We start from the raw sequence: 22502 nt of genomic DNA, 5'->3' as shown, positions 1-22502 counted from the left end.
TAAAAGTAAAATTAAAATCCTAGACTATGACTTTTTGTTACAGATTCCATAATATTATGCTGTTTCTCAAGGAATAATGTTCTTATTACTCTTTGGTTGTTATTCAAAAGTGTCCCCTGAGTTAAAAAAACCAAACAAATGCTTATGTCCAACTAACGTACTTTTTAAAACTATTTTGTTTTTATGTACAATATGCAGATATGGGTTGTCTGTTGATATTCTGACACCAAATTTCCTTTCTTTTCTTTCACGTCTGTGAATGCACACATGGGTGCATACACACACACACACACACACACACACACAAAAGGTGAAACATAATGGAATGATCACCAACCTCATCTTGAGAGCCTGGAACTGTTGGAGAAGAAGAGCCAACTGCTGCTGTTGCTGGGTTGGCAAGGTTGTTTTCTGTTGTTGATTCAAAACCTGTGCATATTGTTGTCTTCAAAAAGTTAAATAAATAAATAAATAAATAAGCGTGACCCTACGTTTATAGTTGACTTGAATGAGACACTCAAAGACAAAGTTCAGTTCTTCATCACCCCAAAACCATTAGAAATAGCAATCAAATATATTTTATGATTCTTCATGATGATTAACAGTCACACAGAAAAGTAATTTATTACAAAAATAACTGAACTCATAGATGACATATTTCTGGTGAACATAGATGTGTTTCTAGCAAAATCCAAAAGCAACAACAACCCCACAAAATGCAGAAAATTGCCAAATGCCTTCAAGATGAAAACAGTCCCTTGCCAGATTATAAGTGAAAAATAAAACAGATTTAGCAGCTATTTCCAAATGAAATACCCTCTGCAAAAAATAAAATCATGTGTATAAAAAATCTTAAATTTGAGCTGGACAAGGTGGCACATGCCTGTAATCCCAATGGCTCAGGAGGCTGAGGCAGGAGGATCGCGAGTTAAAAAGCCAGTCTCAGCAAAAGTGAGGCCCTATGCAATTCAGCCCTACAAAACAGGGCTGGGGATATGGCTCAGTGGCTGACTGCTCCTGAGTTCAGTCCTCAGTAACCACCCTCCACCAAAAAAAAAAAAAAAAATTAACTTTGTATGTCTCCACTTGGAAATTTTTTTCACTAGATCTGAACAGGGCCAAAGAGCAAATATTTTCAGTTTTGCAAGCCATACAGTCTCTGTTCTACTACTCAATTCTGCCTTTGTGAGGCAAAAGCAGACACAGACATACTGTAAACAAATGGATAGATCTATGACCCAGCAATACTTTTGCCTATTAAAAAAAAAAAAGCAATAGGCCACCAAGGCCAGACTTAGACAACCTGCATACCAGAGCAAACCCTACTTCTTCTATAAGGGGAACGTGCAACCTGGGTGATATCGTTATCATTTCAGCCTACTCCTACTAGTATAACTTCTTCCTGCCGGGTTACCTACATGTTGTCTCTGTGCCACTGAAAGTCTCAGAAGGCACTAAGTTCTTCAAACATTTATTGCCTCTTCCTTTAATAAATACAGACCTTGAAAATTATAACTGTGTCATCTTCTGCAAAAGTCTGGCATTTAAAAGGTAAGATAAGACTACAGTTAGAATGTATAGTGGTCAGCATGCCACTAGTAGGCTATTAAAGATCATGGAAGCCTGTAGCTCTCTGCTGTAAAGGTGAGAGAAAGGGGAACAGATACTATCTAAAGATCCTTTGATGCTACAGTATGTCATGCTGCATTATTGCTTACTGTATCAAGAACTGCTGGTACTGGAGGTGCTGCATCTGGTACAAGGCTGTGAGTTCCTGCTGCCTTGTCAATCGTTCCTGGTCCAACTCCCCCTGGGGGTAAAGGGGTGGAGGAAGAAATAACAAATTGCAAAGAACCTAAAACACATTTTGTATATATATATCTGAAAGCAAAATTAATCCAAGACCTCAAACTCTTCTTTTTGCCCAAACCCTTAACTAAAAGCTCTAGCATCTTTAAAAACTAAACAATGCCATCTAGTGGAATAAGATGGTGTCTTAATTATAAGAGATTACTTAAGGTGAGGAAGGGTCAGGAGGTACCACCAAGAGATAAGAGAGGGAAGTACTATCAAGAAACCTCCAAAAGGAACTCTTTGGGGAGAGGCCTGGAACAACTTCAAGAAGGATTCCCCAGCCAAAGATTTAAGTCCCCAAAGTATCCTGAAGCAGCAGTGATATTTGTTTCAAGGAAAGCCTCAAATTTAAGAATTTTATGAGCCAGAAAACAAGAGGCAATTGGAGAGAAGAGGAGGATAATGTGCATTCAATCTAGCAGTCACAAGAAACTCAAAAGAAGCTAAGTATGCTGAAGCACAGCAGATGAATGAAGTAAAAGTTCTAACAGGAGCTTAGAGAGGTAAGGAGGCAGACCACAGGTAGGTCAGGGTAAGCTGTTGTTTTTCCTTTATTAACTACCTCTGCTAGAAAGGTACTGAAGAATTCTCTTTCACAACTGCACATGAGAGAGAGAGGGAGGGAGAGATCTGAAAAGGCCATTATAGCTCAGTATTCAGTCTCCCATTATCATTTCAATTACCTTCAAAGAACTACCATTCCTTTCTTATAGATATAACACTGGGGTGTGTCTCAAAGAGAACCAAGTGTTCCTGTGTCTAACATGTACTCCAAGTGAGCTAGAAGGTACTCACCATATGAGGAGGGGGAGCTGGGCCTGGAGAGAAGGGCACTCTTCCCCACATCTTCATAATATCACCAAGAGGTTGGAAGCTTTCATCACATGCTCTCTTCACCAGCAAAGACATAGTAAAGTAGCCAGCCTGAAACCATTCTGCCATCTCCTGATTATTAAAGGGACCTATAAGAATACCAATTAAACAAAAGGGCAGTAAGAATTCCTTTCAGAATCAAACAAAAGAAATATTCCCTAGGTCTGATCTTCAAAAGATTTGGGGGGGAGGGGTACCAAGGATGCTCAAGGTGTTCAACCACTGAGCCACATCCCCAGTTCTTATCTTTTTTTTTAAGACAGGGACGTGCTAAGTTGCTTAGGGACTCACTAAGTTGCTGAGGCTGGCTTTGAACTTGAGATCCTCCTGCTTAGCCTCCAAACCACTGGCAAAAGATTTTTTTTTTATAATACCATAATTTACCTCTAAAGGTGCCATATAGGCTTCTAACTAATCAAATAAAAGACATAATTTTGAAATAAGTCCCCTGGCCCTGCTTTTTACAGTGCTGGGGATCAAACTCCAGGGCCTTGCACATGCTAGGCAAGTTCTCTACCACTGAACTACACCTGTAGCCAAAACCCTGTTTTATACATCTCAAATTCACAGCACTGCTTTAATTATTATAAGGAGCATCATTGTCTTTATCTTATTTAATCTCTATAACAATTCATTTGTCAAAAAAATATGATACAGGGTTGGGTTGTGGCTCAATGGTAAAGCACTTGCCTAGCATGCATGAGGCACACTGGGTTCCTCAGCACCACATAAAATAAATATAATAAAGGTATTGTGTCCATCTACAACTAAAAAATTTTTAAAAATTTTTAAAAAGTATGATATAACTGAAGAGAGTTAATATTTGGAGGACTTTTTATCATTTGAACACAGAAAAAATAAACATTCAGGGCTAAACACATTCTCCAATTTTTATATGCTTCAAGACTAGTGAAGGTAGGACAAAATATTTATAAATGAGAATCAATTAAATTAAGACAAATTATAATTTACAAAAAAGAAATACAAAATAAGATCCTTCCTAAATATAAATACAAAATTTCTAACAAAACATTAGCAAGTAAGAATACGCAATTTACACAAAGGATTATACACTGTGACCAAGAGCAGTTTATTCCAAAGATGCAAAGCCTGTTTGATATTCTAACACCAATCGATGTAATTCTACTATATAAAATGGGTAAAGAAGAAAAATCACATGATCATATAAACAGACAAGAAAATCCATTTGATAAGATCCTACATATGATAAAAACTTAGAAAACAGAATGGAAGAGTACTTCCTCAACTTAATAAAGAATACTACAAAAACCCTGTGACTAATATTATACTTAATGATTAAAGATTGAATGTGTTCCCTCTAAGAGAAGAACACAGGATCACACCACATTACAGAATAAAGGGCTGAGAACAAAGAAATAAAAACTTCCACCATCTGCAGATGACATGACTACTGACCTGGAAAACTAACCCAAAAACAGAAAATAAAAATCTCCTTGAACTAATAAATGAGTTCAGCACGATCAAAGGATATAAAATAAATACCCAAAGTTCAATTGCATTTTGTTTTTGTGGGGGGTCCTCAGGACTGAACCCAGGGGCAATTAGCCACTGAGCTACACTCCCAGTCACCCCTTCTTTTTTGTTTTTCAGATTTTGAGATAGCATCTTACCCCCCCCCCCTTTTTTTTTTTAGATTTTGAGATAGCATCTTGCTAAACTGCTGAGGTTGGTCTTCAACTTGCAATCTTCCTCCCTCAGCTTCTGGAATCACTGGGATTACAGGCACACATCACCACACAGCTATGACTGTATTTCTATACACTAGCAATGAATAAAAAACACTGCAATTAAAACCATAACACATTTACAATCAAATACTCAGATGTAAATCTAACAAAACGTGCAGAATCTATAATGAAAACTACAAGATATTGATAAAAGAACTCAAAGATATCTAAATTGATAATGGACTCTGTTCATGGATTGGAGGGCTCAATGTGGTAAAGATGTCAATTCTCAACTTTATGTGGAGATTTAACATAACTGCTATCAAAATCTCAGCAAGATATTTGGTAGAGAGAGGAAAGACTATTCTAAAATCTATATGGAAAGACAAGGAACTGAAGAGATAAAAGAAATTTTGAAGAAGAGGAATAAACTGGGAAGAATCAGTCTATCTAATTTCAAGACTTAGGGCTGGGGAGATAGCTCAGTTGGTAGAGTGCTTGCCTTGTAAGCACAAGGCCCTGGGTTCGATCCCCAGCACCACAAAAAAATAAAATAAAATAAATAAATAAATAAATAAATAATTTCAAGACTTACTGTTTAGCTACAAATAATCAAGACTGTGAAGTATTGGTAAAGAAACAGACACATGATCAACAGAAGACAGTATAGAACCTAGAAACAGACCCACACAAATGTGTGCAACTGAATCTTAACAAAAGTTGAAGGAAAGTAATTCATGAGAGGACAGACTACTTGGTCCTGAAGCAATCGGACATCCATCAGTAAAAGCAAACCAAACCAAACAAAACTTGACAGTATGTCTCATACCTCACATAAAAATCTAATTCAAATGGATCATAAACTTAAATGTAAAACATAAAACTTTAAAAAACAAATATAAAATCTTTGAGATCTAAAACTAGGCAAAGAATTCTTAGACTTAACACCAAAAATAATAATCCATAAAAGATCTACTGGGTTTCAGTAAAATTTAAAAAGCTTTGCTCTGTGAAAGACTGTTAAGAGGACTAAAAGAGAAAAGGAGGATTGGGAAAAAAAATATAAGAAAACCACATATCTGTTGAAGGACAGTTATCATGACTCAGTAATCAAAACTCTCCTGACAAAGAGAAGTCCTGCACCTGCTGGCTGCACTTAACACCAATTCTCAAATTAAAAAAAAAAAGAAAAATCAAAGAGAAGGGAAGGCTTCCGAGTTCACTCTGTAAGTTCAAAGTCAAACAAATACACCACAAGAAAACTACATACCAAAATCCTTTATGAATATCGATACAAAAATCCTGAAAAAACACTACAGCAAAGCATATTTGGCAGTATTTGAAAAGGATTATACACCTAGTCATGTGCAAGTTACTCCTGGATTTACAAGGATGATTCAATATATAAAAATTCATCAGTGTGATACACCACATTACAGAACAAAGATGGGGATCACATATTATTTCAATCAATGCAGGAAGTGTTTGACAGAATTCAAAAAACTTTCACAATAAAAAACAGCCAACAAAGTAGGAGTAAAAGGAATACTACTTTAAAAACACAATACCATATGTGAAAAACCCACAACAAACATCATATCCAATGGTGAAAAAACTGAAAATAAATCAAAACACACATATACTCAAAGCCCTTGCTTCTCAGGTATCTCACATTGTAGAGGGATGTGAACAATAAATAAATATACATAATGCCAGGAAGAAATATATAATATTAAGGAGAATAAAGCAGTCAATAAACACTGAAAGAGTGGAAGGGGAGTCAATACATTGGAAAGAACTTACAGGGTGACTTCAGTAAAATACTATCCTGAAAGTGACACTGATATAGTCAACAATCAACTTCAGGTTAGAAGAAAAGATTTCAAAGGCAGAAATAAAGAATCCACAAATATTCTGAACAGCTTTCTCTCCCAATCTAAATTATATGCCACACACAATCTTTTAAGGGATTCATTTGTATTATAGTACTATCTTTTCTCAGACATTTTTAGTAGTTCTCTACGCTTTATATGAAGAACACTTAAGCAAAACATTCAAGGTCCCCAACACCATTGCCATCATCTTTTGATGGTCAAGGAGACTGAAGCACAAGAGAAATACAGAACTTACCTGACTACTTCACCAGCTTGGATAATGATGCGAAGATAGTGTTAAGCATTTTACTTATGCCACTGTTATATTAGTCATTATATTCTGCCTTGTGTTCAAATTATTTTCACATATATATATTTTCATATATATAAATAAAGTCTGCTGATGGCTTTCCTATTATGCAAATTAACATTAAATAAATCCCCTTCTAAAGATATTTTGGAGGTAACAGCAGACACTTCAGCATTTAAACTAGAAAGGAATAACTTACCTTGAATTTCTCCCTGAGGATCTTTGTAGTACCACTTCTGCATTGCTTCATGCATCAATGGAATTGACACTCCTTTAGCTCTGTGCTCCTGCAGTTTTGATGCCAGTCTCTCATCATCTAGTGCACTGTCCTGGAGATAAGCCACCATCTTCTCAGCTTGCTAATAACAGAAAATCAAAAACACATCAAGGATACAAATGATCCTAAATCAATACTTACCCATGTTATAATGCCCACCTTTTATTAGACTACTTGATCTATGAAAGACACTGCAAGGAACAAAAGCAGATAGCAATTTTCCCAACAATACCATGAAATAGGTACTCTGTCCCCATTTTGCAGAGGGGAAAACTAAGACTCAAAGAATGTCAAGTCTTGCCCAACATTTCAAATGGGTAAAGATCAAAGTCCAGGTTCCTAATCAATACACTAATGAAGTTTTTCTTTTTCTCTTACAATCTAACTTATGCACCATACAAACCTTTTAAAGGATTTTTAGACACTGATCAGTTCTAAATAGAACAAACTAAAATCGGGGATTTTAATAAAACAAAAGTTTCAATTACTACAATTACAAATAAATTTTTAAAGAAGTTTTACTGGGCTTGGGAGATGCTCAGTCGGTAGAGTGCTTGCCTTGCAAGCACAAGGCCCTGGATTCAATCCCCAGCACCGCAAAAAAAAAAAAAAAAGTTTTACTAAGACCCACACTCCTTTCTTTCAGCAGTTCCTCTAAGTATCCCAGCATTAAAAAAAAGAAAAAATATTTTGCAGAAAGGCAAGCTATCATTTATATATCAGTGGTACATAAAATCTTAGGGAAATCTAAACACATGAATATGATGTTAACATCCCTAATATCCCTGTTATATTTGAGGCAAAAAACACAGATGACAAGGTACCTATCCAAAGCTGCTTTTATTGGCCATTTTTGGCATTCAATTAATGTCCAAAAAGACAAAAGAAAAGTAAACAGCTAAGGGCAAACTCAGAAGAGCAAAAAATAACCTCACATAATGACTACTACATAGCAGAAACTTAAAACCATGAAATGATTTGAAAGACAATTACTCATACAAATAAATACAAAATAACCAACAACTTTTCCATTCCACTTAAATCTTATGCACTAAAGTTCTATATTTGAATATTCATTTAAGGGTTTCTAATTTTTATGGCAGCATGAGACGAGATGAGAAAGAATAACATGATTTTACCTGCTCCAAGTGTTTGAGACCCTCTTCATCATCTGGCTCTGTAGAAACACTGCCCATACCAGGAGCACCAACAACCGGCATCTCAACTGGCCGTGGCGCAGGACTGGGAGCAGTAACAGGAGGTGGAAGTATGAGGAGAGGAGAGGCTGGGTCTGGAGGGAGCTGTGTCAGGGGCTGCTGGATGTCAGGAACCATTTCTAGAGGAAGAATTTAGACTAATGAAAATCCGTAAAAATACAGAGACTCTTGTTAGGCTAACTCAACATCATTAAGTTGGGCAGCCTGCTAAGTGGGCCCAACAGAAATGTGACCCCTGTCATGAACACTGAAGCCAATGCCTATGGAAAAGTGTAGTATTGTCCCTAGAATGACAGTATTATTTCCATAGGATGATAGAAGATAATGGTTAAGAGGTCCCTAAAATGTCTTCCTACAGCGCCTACTTGTGTCACTCACACATATATCCAATAGCTAGAGCTGGAACTCACGGCAACAGTCAGTCTAATCCCCTCCTTATGTGTCCAAGTAGTAGAGACTGTTACCAAAGCAACCAAATTTTCTCAAAATGTGCCATACCTCATCTGAACCTCCACTGAAAATATCAGCAATCATAAGTTAAGTGCCTATACAAGTCATAATATAATTCAATACATTACATGCTTTATTTAGGAGTCTATGTGACTAGTGCAGGATGCTCTTTTCAGTAAGAGTAGAAATTGTAAAAGCAATTTTGTCTTGGCTACTAGTTCTACCACTTAGCATGCAGGAATTTAAGAAGGAAAGGGAGAGCTGGAGGGTGTAGCTCAGTGGTTAAGCACTTGCCTAGCAAACGTTAGGCCTTGAGTTTGATCCCCAGCAAACACACAAATGCAAACACACACACACACACACACACACACACAAACAAAGGTAGGTTGAAGGGGTGGGGGTTCATGGAAATAATCAAATACAATTTCAGTTTCTCCGCTGAAACCTTGTTTCTTCAGTTACAGAGAGCTTCTCCAAATTCCTGATCCTCTCACTCTGCCAGAGTTTTTTTTTAAAGGATAGTCCATACATGTGGTCTCCCCTTCACCACCATCCACAATTACTATAAGACTTCTACTCTTTCACCCCAGAAAAGCTGCTCTCTCAAAGATAAGCACTGGCTGCTGATTCAATGACTCTTCCTCATCTTCATCATCTACTCTTGTGGGGAGAGGGACAGGGGGGACTGGGGATTGAACCCAAGGACATTCTATCACTGCACTACATCCCCAGACCTTTTTTTTTTTTTGAGACAGGGCCTCACTAAGTTGCTGAGGCTAACCTAGAACTGCAATCCTCCTGCCTCAGCCTCCCGAGTCACTGGGATTGCAAGCATGCACTGAGACCAGCTCATCACCCGTTCTTAGAACAACTGCTACTATAAACCTGTTTCTAAGCAGAGCTCTTCTCTTTCCTTGGTTTCCCTACACTTTACTCCCCTGGTTCTACTTTGTGCCTCTAAAGTTTTTTCTCTGGTTCCCCTTTCTCTACCTTAACCCTAAACATTAGAAATACTCAGGTTCTGTTCTCAGTCCACTTTTCAATCTTTTTTTTTTTTTTTTTGGTGGGGGAGGGGGCAGGTACTAGGGATTGAACCCAGAGGCACTTAACCACTGAGCCACATCCCCAGCTCGTTTTATTTTTTATTTAGAGACAGGGTCTTGCTGAGTTGCTTAAAGCCTCACTAAATTGCTGAGGCTGGCTTTGAACTTGTGATCTCTTGCCTCAGCCTACTGAGTCACTGGGATTACAGGCATGTGCCACTGTCCAATCTTTTAAGTTCTTATTTTCTCTGACCCTAAACTAGTCCTATCCAGCTATAATCCCTTATTCACAACTGCTCTCCAGCATCTATAACTTTTTTCTTATTAACACTTCAGAATCAATGTCCAAAATTGAATTTTCTCCTTTCCCAAATGTGTCCAACTTTCACTCTTTCACTCTTTCACTCTTTCACCATAATCTTCTCAAGCATCTCAGACATCTTTTCTACCCGGATAGTCAGTGACTAAGTCCTATCAATTTTAATTTTTAAATCTCACCTGCAACCATGTTCCTTTTCAGGTGCACTATCGAACTCAGCGTGATTGCTTAGGAGCCCAAATGAGCACAGTGCAGCCCCAAGATACCCCATACACAGCTGCCAAATCTAAGTTCCAACTCTGTTCCCTACCAGCCTCCTTTTACCTCACACCTCATACTGTATCTAAATAAAAACAGAAGCAGATTCTTACTATTGTCTCAGTCAGTCCTACTTCCTCATGTAAGGTCACTGCTCCCTTGTACCAGAATGCCCTCCCACAACTTATCCAGTCACAACTGCATCTCCATATTCTACTTATCATTTGGAGATGAGTTCAAAGACTACCTGCCTCCTGAGGCATTCTAGGTGTCTGCCAATAGTGAACTTCTATTGTTATCTTTTGCTCTGGGTTATTGATATTTGCATGACTTAACTCCCTGTAGACTATAAATATGGAATACTAACCTTTAATGTACATCTATGAAGATTTCTCAGAACATACATGTCTGCTCTCAATCCTAAAATGTAGAGTAAGACCTTCAAGGTATGTCCTTTTAAGAAGGCACACTGCAAATAATTCTGGGGTATAACTGAGGAAAAACTACAATGATTCAAACAGGTCTCAAGCAGCATAAGTTCCACAGTTCTGTTGAGTTCATTTATCTATTCATTCATTCATTCATTCGTTCATTCATTCAGCTTTATGCTCTACATTAAAAAACTGAAAGGAAGTTCTTGGTTCAAGTTCTCCAAGTATTAAATCTAATGAGAAAAACACAACAATAACAAAAAACCCAGGTCATTAGAATAGTGTGTGAGAAACAGTGCTGGTTGTTTTTAAGAAACAGAAGAGGGGCTGGGGAGATAGCTCAGTCGGTAGAGTGCTTGCCTTGCAAGCATAAGGCCCTGGGTTCGATCCCCAGCACCCAAAAAAAAAAAGAAAGAAACAGAAGTAGTAATGACACTCTAGCTTGGGGGATTGGGGTGAAGACATAGCCTTAGTACAAGAGAACAGGGCACGAATCAGGACCTCGAAGCTTTCAGGGTGGTGAAATGGAGAACAGGGGAAATGGAGAACAGAACAAAAGTAGCATCCTTTGAGGCAAAATGCTGTATCAGGTGAACATGTTAAAGGGTGTGAATTTTCCCAAAGAATTAATCAAACAATCCTTTAACATCAGGCATCACAATGTCATTTTTTAAATGTATGTTTAAGAATAATCATGGAAATAAACATTAATAATTGCCTAAAAAGGCATATGAGCAGTTCAAACCAATACAATAACATTGGAGAAGATAAGGGAAAAGCTTATATTCTAGCAAAGGTGATGGAACATCCAGAATCATCCATGCACTCTTTTTGGGCCTCTTTTGGAACAGTAGTGTTTTGGTGTAAAAGTTGTGCACACAAATAACATTACAAGAAGGGAAGGTAAACTGTCTGAATTGGGAATTGAACCAATGCAGAGAATTCCAAACTCAATTTACATGTGATGCCAGTGCAGCTATGTGATAACATCCTAGGGAAGTGACATTTCTGAGCTCCATAAATTTTATTTTGGTGAATTGTGAGATGAATTCATATGTGGGAAACATTGTTTAATTGCATTTACTGATAAAATCATCTATTCTAGTAATTTACCCACCAGAAGTAGTTCTAGGAGGCGTAAGTAGAAGCCTGATATATCAGTGATCAGTGGCCTTGACAGAACCCTAGGTTTGTCTACTTTCACAAATACATACCATCCCCTCTGCTGGGCACCTTGCCTGGTAGACTATTTTCCGTCCGAATCTCCTCTTCAGCTTTTTCAATTTGATCAGTTTTGGATTCATCTTTCCTCTCAAACTGTGGTGTTGTTTCCTGAGACTGATGTTCTGAAGGAGTACCGGGTCTAGCAGATGATGATGAAGTTTGGGGTGTTTCCTCACTAGCTTCTGGAAAATAAAGTAATTTTAAATGAATTTAGGAAAATTTTGGTTTGTTAGGTAAAAAAAGGTAAAACACAAAAATAAGCCTTACCAAGTCCTACTCTATCTACTTTCTCTCCCTCTTTCTTATTGGTCTTATCAGGTTCTTTGGCCTCTTCATTAGGGCTACCCTCAGAGTCAGAGCACTCCTCCCCTTCTTCCACAGGTCGGAAGTCCATCTCCTGCTCTTCAGGAATAGGTTCTTTCTGTACTTTCTGTAGCAAGAAAATAAAACCCAAAGTCAACAGCATATTTGGCTTTGGTAGAAGGGCAAGGTCTGCCATGTCATTTAAAACAAATTTCTTACTTTTAAAGAGAGGAATGCTCCAGATGAGTCAAACGTGCCCATTTCTTCTTCAGCATCCTCTAAGCACCATTCAGGTAAACTATCCCTGTCATCATCTATGCTTCCACTGCCAGAGCGCACCCTTCGATAACCCCGTTCATCATCCCGATCTCGAAAATCAAACTCAAACCTCCGACGACGTTCCATGTGTTCCCGCCAGCCTGCAGAACGAGGGCCATCTGAGATGAGGAGGAGGACACAAACCTTAGAAAAGTCTTATGACATATTTGAAACAAAATCATGGATAGGAAATAAAGAAGAAAACTACAATTGACAACAAATTCAAATGATCAGTCTTCTAAAAAGAAAATTAAGCGAATTGATATTCAGAGCTCAGAGTATATATGTCATCACTAAGTGACAACAGTACTGACATTCATCAAATACTGAGCCATGTAACATATTCTAAAGCTCAGAATATATAATTAAAACAGCATATTTAAAAGACACTTTATCCAAAGTAAGCACTTTTAATGTTTTAGGTATCCAAATAACATGCTGATTAGCTACTCATGTGGTCTATTCCTGAGACTTACTGCACTGGATATTCTTCCATACAGAAGTTTATGCCTTCCTTTTAAGTCTTAAAGCATTTTTTTTTTTCTTGAAAATCTCATCCTTTATTAACAGCAGTTCCCTATTATCAATGAATACCAAATTCATCATGCCTACCTATTAATGCCAACTTTTCATTTCTAATTTTGATTCCCAAGAAAAAAGCCATGGAATTATAGCACTGATTAATAACATTACAGAGATTTTATGTGGTCCACTATCCTAAATACACAGGTTAAGAAGAAATTAAAATTCTGACAGAAGTAACTGGCAAAATGGCAAAACAGAAGTAGAATTCAAGTCTGCATCCTCTGCTGCTGTTTTCACAATTGCACATTTACTCTCCTTTCCCCCTTTCTCATCTCTTAATTCTCCCTAGAGAGTTTTTCATTTCTGTGTAACACCCCCAGGCACATTCCTAAATCCACCCTAGCACACTATTTATTACAATTACTTTCCAACAGAAAAAAAAAAAAATGCCTAAGAATAAAAGATCCAACTTAAGGTATTTTTTTTTCTAAAAAAGAAATGCAAATACTTGTTAAAATCTGTCAAACTTAAATCTAAGACAGTATTAAAAAGAAAGGCAGGTTTTAACCCATAAGAATTTTCTACTCTTGATTGTTTATTCTGTGGAAGATACACTACAGAAATAAGGTAAAAATGAGATGGTCTTACTACTGATGCCATATTTTCTAGAGCTAATGATATAAAAATTAAACTGGAAAAAAAAAAGTAAAATTTTAAGATTCCTAATACAGGTAGTATCTTATAAAACACTCTCCAAAAGATATTCCCACAACCCTACTTATAACAACAAAATATTACTTTCACCTTCTATGAAAGCAAAGGAATTTATGCCTAGATTGCTTAAAATGTAAATCCAGAGCCATAACTCAAAAGGAGTCTCTATGATCAAATACTGAATTCCAGAGTCCTCTGTCTACTACGATCATTTCTAAACAGTCTAAGTATGCACCATGATAGGAATCTATCCTTACAGGCACCTGGCTCATCTTTCCCTCTTACTAAGTTTCCTAAGTTCAGCTGGCTGAGTGGACGCTTCACTGACTTCCACACTCCCAACTCTACCCACATCCAATTGTGAGTCCTACTGTCATAAAACTATATCCGAGAAAGGCAGAGTGGTGCAAGCCTATAATCTCAGTGACTGGGAAGGCTGAGGCAGGAAGACTGCAAGTTCAAGGCCAGTTTCAGCAACTACATCCTATTATTGTTATCTTATCAATAATTAACAAAATTTTGCTAATGAAACTAAATATAACATGTGAGGCAGACAGTTTATTAAGGTAGACCACTGCTTTATAGACCTTAACATGTGAACTAAAGTTAGACATTATTTTCAAAAGATAAACTCATTCAAAATATTTTAAATTTTACTCAATTTTTAAAAGATTTACTATAATCTAAAGTGTTGAGTTAACCTACAATGGCTGCTATAATCAGAATGAACATTCACTATGCTAGGCATAAAAATAAATGGCCTTCTTTATTAAAAAAAAAATATGATTTAGGTTAATTTTTTAGGTCCCTATTCTCTACACCCCCCACCACACAAATATGAGGAAAAAATATGTATTTATATGGGAGGCGGTCATGGTGGCATAAGCCTGTAATTCCAGTGACTCAGGAGACCGAGGAAGGACTACAACAGGTTTAAGGCTAGCCTCAGCAAGTTAACAAAATCCTGTCTCAAAATATAAAAGGGTTGGATGTACCTCAGTGGTAGAGCACCTCTAGGTTCAATCCCCAGCATATATAATATATATGTGATATGAATATAAGGGGGAAGGTGTATAAAGATTTTGGGAAGATTGTGGAGTTGATGAGAAAACTGTTATGAAAGTTAAAATTATGAAATAAAAAAAGATTTAGAAAAGATGAGGAAAAGAATATATAATCAAGTTTTAAGTTGGGGTGGGGGTCAACACAAGGTAACACTAAAATTTTACTTGTTCAAGTCCCTTAAATAGAATCAACATCTGACATTTGGGCTCAGAAACACGGTTCATCTTCCAAAACATTCACCTTGTTTGTTTTTGACCAGCTGGAATTTCTCTTCTTGCTCAGTCCAGATCCTATCCATTCTTCACTGAATGCTTATTGGGAACGTGGTCTACAAACCCTTCTGTTTACAGGCAAGCTCAACATAAAATGCCACAATGCCTTGAAGAGAACTATAACATTTGGTTGTCCAGGATACCGACTAATGAGAACTGCCTAAATCCTGTGATGTAAACAATGCCCACTAATGACAGAAAACTCCCCCAAGAGGCAGCCATAAGCATTTGGCACAAATACAGTATGACTCAATTCAAAGACCAACCTTACTATGTTTCTACCTACCTATAAACCCATAAAATACTCCAAGTGCCTGTATGTTTACTCAGAACTAGGTTAGTGGCTTTGCTAATGAATTGATTTTTTAAAATAAAAAACATTTACATTCTTATAATTTCCTCTATTAGAGATAAGCTTCTTTGGCATATGGTTGATAAAAGATTATTATAAACATGAAATTCAGAGGGCATATACACATTCTTCATATGCTTGATTTCTGCATGACCCCACAATTCAAGCAACAGTTGCATTTGATTATCATGAGGCATGGAATCAGCACTTTGGTAGGGGATGAACTTTAACACAAAGCACCAGTGTCTTCAATTACCAGCATATCTAATGTCCAAGAAGAACAGTTTGAAGCATTCTTAAGAGTCCACAAGAAGAACTTAAAAAACTACTTATCGCTACTATTCTCTCTCCTTTTTCTGAAGTTAGAGGGACAAAAGAATGAACTTGTGACTATGTCTCTGACCTGGATTTTAGGTTTGTTCTTCAAATAAGCACAAATCCCATTTTCAAAAGAAAAAAAAAAATTGAAAGAATAAAGCTTTTCTTATTCAGCAAAAGTACCCAATTGTAGGGAGGACACACTTGTAATTATACACAAGTGTATAATTATACACTTGGAATAAAAAGTTTTTATTTTCCAACCCTCCTCCCCATTTTAAGTTTTAAAGAATGCTAAAGATAGATTAAGGGTTGGACAAAACTGAATGAAACCCTCTCACTTTTGTAGTTGTGGGCAGGTGCTTCCCATTAAATTATACTATTTGACCCAGGAAAATAAAGTGATTTCAGTCAACTGAATAGATGGGGGAACTTTTATGCTGAAAATTTTTTTAGTAGTAATAAGACTGAATATGATGGCATAAATGACTCCTCTTTTTTTTTTTTTTTTTCCTTTTTTTTTTAAAAACCAGTTTACCTTTTCCACTTAATTCCTAACATTTTCATCAAGGTCTTACATTTCAGTTTCTTTGTGGTTTTATATAGCAAAATTCTTACCAGGGCTGTGAGGACGCCACCTCTCTCCATCTCTTCTTGGTCCAGCTAGTCGCCAACCTCCATCTTCATCTTCTCCATTTTGTTCCTCTCTAAAGATACGCCAATTTTCACTTTCTGATCGTATAAATTCATGCTTTCTCCCTACTGATGTTGGTCCACTTTCCTCAAAATTTGGTCTCCCTACAAACAAAATTTAAAAACATGGAATAAACATGGGCCCCTGCCAGCAAAGATTTTTAGAAACAGCTTGAATCAAACTTTCTCCAAATCGTGTCCATTTCAATATTCATAAGTATCAATAAAATAACCGTGGATATATGTATATAATTTTAGCCACTTTCCTTAAAGTCGAATACTCAAAAGACAAGGCAATTATTTCTTAAACAAAAATAAAATGTGCATTTTTTAAAAAGGCATGCAATGAAAAGTGAATTAATGTTCCCCCTCCACAAAACCCTCAGTCTTACTCCCCAGAAGCAAGTGACACCAGAAGTTTCTTAATAAAGCCTTTCATACGCAGTCCGTGGATACACTTAAGCACCTACACTCAACTCCCTCATCCACACACAAAAATGGATGAAGGATATTGTACAAGTCATTTGTAACCCTTGCTATTTTCACTTAAGTGTACCGTGCCCATCCTTCCTTACTAGCACATATTTTTAACACAATATTTTTTACTACATGAGTTACTTTAATTTATATAAAACCAACCTGTACTGGTGATTTTGCCTAAGCAGGAAACTTACATATCTTAACCTCCTTTATTCCAAAATAGATTGTAAATACAAAAAGTAGAGACTATGGGTTCTACTTTCCCATTTACTTGAGGACCTGGTGCAACATAGGCATACAACAAATTGCTTCTGGACAGAAATCAAAGCTGAGCCATGTTTAACTTACTACCCCAGAGTTACATTAATGATAAGAGAGTGCCTGGTATACCAAGTCAACTGAACTGGTACTTTTAAGGACAAGATAATTCTAAAGTGTGCAAACTCTTTTGAACCCCATGAACCAACACCTATATTTCATAGTATCACATAAAAATCTCACATTAAAGTAGCTGAAAATCCAGAATGACACTCACTGATACTTTCTCAGTCTACAACAACACATTCTCTCAGTGGCAAATCCTCTTTACTAAACCATACTAAAAGCAGAAAGAAAGTTGAACAATGGCTTGTGATAATGAGGAAATTCTGATTTATCTTCATCTTATATCCCACTTTACAAATAATTAGATTCAGCATCCTGTAATTACCCATATGGTTGTTAGGCTGTTACCAGGTATTGTTCTGTTAAAGAATAAAAATATCTTAAGGATTAAAGGGGGCATTATCTCCTAGGAAAAACACTACCTGCTTTCTTATTGTGATCAGCAGCCTCTAAAAGTGTTCCAACAATTCTTGTCTGCTGATTTTCCCTTAAATATAGGCTGGACGTACTGACTCATTCCTAACAAAATACTGCTAAAGGGATGAGATGCCCACCTCTGATACTAAGTTTTAAAAGACTTCTATCTTGGAGGCTCTGGAGGATGCTTCTCTGTTACATGGTGGGGCAGCCCTATAGAGAAGTTCACAAGGCTGAGAACTGAGGCTTTCTACCAGAAATGTGAGTGAGTTTCTAAATGGATCTAAATCCAGAAAAGTTCTGATGACTGAAACCTTCTTAGAGATCTGGGCCAGAACCACCTAGCTAACAAGCCATACTGTTCATTGAATCCGGGCTCACAGAAACTTAGATAATAAATATTTGTTGTTCAGCCATTAAGGTTTGGGGTATTGTTACATGGTTATAGACATAAAAACTCTTGAAGATATGATTTAATTTTCCTAACAATCCTCACTAGTAGAATTTATTTTTTTCCATTTTATAGCTTAGAATATTGAGGTTCAAAGACACAACCTAAGAGAATTATTTAAAATCACACACCACTCTTAAATGAAGACAGGATTCAAATGTTAATCTTCAGAGCAGATAAAAAGTGTAGCTATATTTACAAAAGAGAAATTTAAAGAAATTCCTAATGTATACAAACTGGAAAATAATGGGGAATGGCTTTTATAATAAAATCAGTCAGCTACAAATTTATGCCAGGCACTGAGCTGTGACTTGGGACATACAGTGCTAGTCACAGGATGCAAGAGCTAGGTAGGTGAACCACTCATCTTTACCATCTACTTTTACACCAAGTCTCTGAAAAACTAATGAACGTACCAATGGCAAAATGCATAATTCATCAAAAGCCAGTTATCGCTTTCATAGTATGATAAATATTGTTTTATTAAATTAAAAGTTATTAAAATACTAGTAATCCCACAATTTAAAAAAAAACAAATCTATTTATCTGTGATTAGCTTTTATATAACTTTTTTGTCTGAAAGAGAGAGAGTCTGACCATGTTGTCCAGGCGGGCCTCAAATTCCTGGACTCAAGTGATCCTTTACCTGTGACTACATATGCATGATATTACTGCACCCAACATAACTTCTTTATTTTTATGAAGTTGCAATCGTATATCTACTATTATGTAATCTATTTTCACCTGTAATAGCAAATACTTCTCTATGGTTATACATCTTCCTAATAATTCAAATGGGTACATACTAGTTATAGCTTGTTGTTGTAGCATAATGTACTATCTGTTTTACCCAATATTTTTTGCCAAGTATTGATAATGAGGCAAAAAAAAAAAAAAAAAAAATCTGTGTGCCTGTGTGTTTTGCTTTCTTGAACTATTTCTTATGGAAAAAGCTTCAAAAAGTGAAACTACCAGCTCCAATGACAGACTTAATGTAGCAACACAGCCTACTCTATGAAGGGGGAAAAATAAAAGTCAAACCACCAGACTGTTTGCATTATAAATTCTAAGTGCTACTTCTGTTACCGTATTCTAAGTAAAACTTCTGTTACTATAGCAGTTTTAAAATGGTTCACTAATGTGGCTCAAATCTAATTTTTCATGAGGTTTTCTCATGTTGTTTTCTATCTTTATTTCCCTTTATGTTAAATGTTTGTTTGCATATTTTTTCCTAACCTAAGAGTATCTTTGTAACAAGTACTTTTCATATTAGTAAGAAAAAAGAAAAATATAAAAGATAGGATAGGGTAAAATAGAGAAACTCAAGGAAGAAAAATACCTGGCCTTTCTATTTACCATAAACTAGCTTGTGATAAATTGCTGAAAACTTATACCTTATAAAGTTTGAATGACTATTATGCCATTCCTTGTTCCAAAAAGGATTTGATAACAAAAATTTTGCACATAAAGAGGAGTATAGCACCTTTTAAAAAAAAGAATGATGATCTTGGAATTGCTGGAACCTGTTTTAAATTCTAGCTCCAATTATGATCATCATCATCTGACTACTAAAGACCCCGCTCTTCACTGTGGGGAATAGGGGTAGTCTGAGGTAAAGCAACCTGAATTTACATGACCCCTGGTACTAATAGTTCAAAAATCTGAAACAAAGACGTTCAAATTTTGTTACCACATGATTATTTCCACAAAATAATTTCTAAAAAATGAAACATGCTTCTTCATATATCAAATATTCATAATGAATACTACAACAGAAAAATTTAGATGATGACTTCTCTGATAAACCAAGGAGAATCAAAATTATACAGTTCTTATATCCCACATGTAAGAGCAAGTAAGTAGAGTTCTGCCTTCAGAAGTCACAGTCATTTTCATAAAAGAAGGATGGAAAGGATTCAAGAACTTGGAGTGGACTTGACCCATCTCCCTCCTGCTCCCCTTTAAAAGAATCTTTTAATTCAAATATAACATTCTTACAAAAAAGTACACAAATGACAAATACACAATTCATTAAGTTTTCTGAAGGCAAATATATGCATATAACTACTACCTGAAATTAAAAAAAAAAAAAAATCCTCAGGAGCTCATACCCTTCTTGTGCCCTCCCAACCAGTCCTTCCCAAAATAGGCACCATTGACTTCTATCCCCTTCATTTTGCCCCCTTTGAACTTTTTCATATAAATGGACTATTCATTTACATCTGGTTTCTTTAGCTGAACATCATGAGATTCATTCAGATCACTACAGAGAACAGGAGTTTATTCTCTTGTCCTTAATGCTGATGGACATTTGTTTCTTGATTTTCAGTATTATAAATTATGCTTCTATGTACATTCTTAGCTTCCAATTTTGGTGAAAAATGCTTGCATTTCTATTGGGTATATAACACACCTAGGTATGAAACTACTGTATCATAGAATGTTCAACCTCTGTAAATTCTACAGAATATTTTTCCAAAGAAATGGTACTACATTGTCATTTGATTGATGGTTTTACTTAAATGTTTAGCAAACATGAACAAGAAGACTGCCTCCTCTATGAACAAATACAATTAGACACCTAGGATTAAAAACAAAGAAAGACTTAGACACAGCACCTGCCCTCCAGGTCCACAGTCCAGAGACATACATGTAAACAAATGACCTGATAACATTACAGTTGACACAATACATTGCCAAATCTTGTTGATCTTCATAATAGACCCAATAGATTAATTCAAACACCACCACCTCCACTGTTCCTCTGAGGAAAGGGATACCTGCAGGGCGATTCCCAAGATCATACAGCTGAGCCATAACCGCACTGTCAAACAGAACCAAAGTGTTCAACCTCCTTATTTAGGGTTCATTTCTACTACACTATTCTTAGTGGTTTACTCACAAATTAGGCCCACTGGCAATAGTCAGAAATTCTTTAAAAATCTGAAACAGGAGGAAGAAAATCTAGGATGTAAGTCTATAAGCACTGAAAGGGTAGTAGACATGCCATGTGTTCTATAACTTGTTGACATCTCTAAAAGGGAGAAAACGGAACTGTTTGTTCTGATCTTCATGCAGAAATGATTTCAAAATGTCTATCCCTGAAAAAAATAGTAACACCAACAAATTTTCAACATAAAAATTTTACTCTAGAAATTATTTGTAGAAGAATAAAGTGGATTCAAATACCACCATAAAATACATATTTCCAATTACTAATGATTGAAGTATGATACGAAGAATTGCTCTAAAATATGAAAATAAATTCTTTCTAGCCTAATTGATTATAGTAGATTTGTGTTTGTATTAATTTGGGTGATGAGCAGGAAAGTCAAGGAAAATTTCATCTATGTAATTTGTTTTAAAATATACCTATTGGAATATTCCTGATATAATGTAAAACAAATGATAAATATTAAAATAATTCATGGGCAATTTAAAAGTATCTCAGGCTCCTTTCATGTCTAAAAATGCCAGCATTCCACAGTAAACAGGGCTAAAATGAGTGAGGGACAGTCACATGGCACTTTTCAGCATTCAAAAATCAAACTTTTCTTTCTGTAATGTATCAGCCCCATGACAACATTGAATAACAGAGATCTTACCTGACTTCTTCTAAAAATCTTAACAGATTAATTTATAATAAAAACAAATCAATTTAAATCTAATTGAATAACTTACAAATTCACACCCAAACCAAATATTCCTAAACCTACAGTCAATGAATGAGCTCAATACTGTGAATCCCTGAACTGGAAGCCCACTGTGAGACAAGATACGTTCTCAGTTTTAAGGTGTCTACCAAGACCTTCAAAGTTAAAGAAACAAACGGAAACTTTGTTTTTTTGAACTCGATACAGCAAATGTGACCATTTTATAAGGAAATTACACTACCTACATAATACATTTTATGTTCTTACATCACAGGAACTTTATATATAAAAAGTACTAAGATAACTTATGTCATACAACATATATAAATGTCCCCAGTGATAGTAAACACTTGTTTCTGCCTTAATGAATTAAATCTAAGTAAGATTCTTCTAAAAATAAAATTAAGTTAAATGAAAACGCAGTGTTGGTTTCTGCCAGGTCTGATTGAGTGGACTTCCTGAGGAGAAAGAGCAGTAAAAGGGCACCTGCGTGCATGTCTGACTCACAGCCAAAAATGGTGTTTATGGAAAACTTCAGATGGAGCAGAGAGGCACTCAGCCAACAAAATCTACAGCTGTGAGACTTGGAGCTTACAAGTGCCCAATCTCCAAAAGCAAAAGTGGAATTATGGGACAGACTTTGAAGCTTGTTTATGTGCAAATTTTTGTAACAAGTGATTTTGTATTCCTCTATTCTGATACATATTCTCTGAACAAC

The 22502-nt window shown here is 36.1% G+C and overlaps 1 protein-coding gene across 4 annotated transcripts in view; it reads right to left on the bottom strand.

Annotated features, from left to right (window-relative positions):
- Positions 1-22502, bottom strand: part of Gigyf2 (GRB10 interacting GYF protein 2) — a 120425-nt gene that overhangs the window by 30370 nt on the left and 67553 nt on the right. For 2 of the 4 annotated variants that reach the window (XM_047543342.1, XM_047543339.1), the window contains 9 exons: positions 16325-16504; positions 12362-12579; positions 12107-12269; positions 11830-12021; positions 8037-8233; positions 6820-6979; positions 2650-2816; positions 1719-1810; positions 338-445 (listed from right to left, as the gene is read on the bottom strand). In XM_047543342.1, coding sequence (XP_047399298.1) covers positions 338-445; positions 1719-1810; positions 2650-2816; positions 6820-6979; positions 8037-8233; positions 11830-12021; positions 12107-12269; positions 12362-12579; positions 16325-16504 — 1477 coding nt within the window. The remainder of the gene's footprint in view (positions 1-337; positions 446-1718; positions 1811-2649; positions 2817-6819; positions 6980-8036; positions 8234-11829; positions 12022-12106; positions 12270-12361; positions 12580-16324; positions 16505-22502) is intronic. The other 2 variants (XM_047543340.1, XM_047543341.1) reach the window with 2 other exon arrangements.

This window comes from Sciurus carolinensis, chromosome 3 (genome assembly GCF_902686445.1).
Source record: "Sciurus carolinensis chromosome 3, mSciCar1.2, whole genome shotgun sequence".
In the NCBI taxonomy this organism is placed as follows: Eukaryota; Metazoa; Chordata; class Mammalia; order Rodentia; family Sciuridae; genus Sciurus; species Sciurus carolinensis.
Note: the sequence above shows the minus strand (reverse complement) of the source record. Positions and strands in the feature narration are given on the sequence as shown.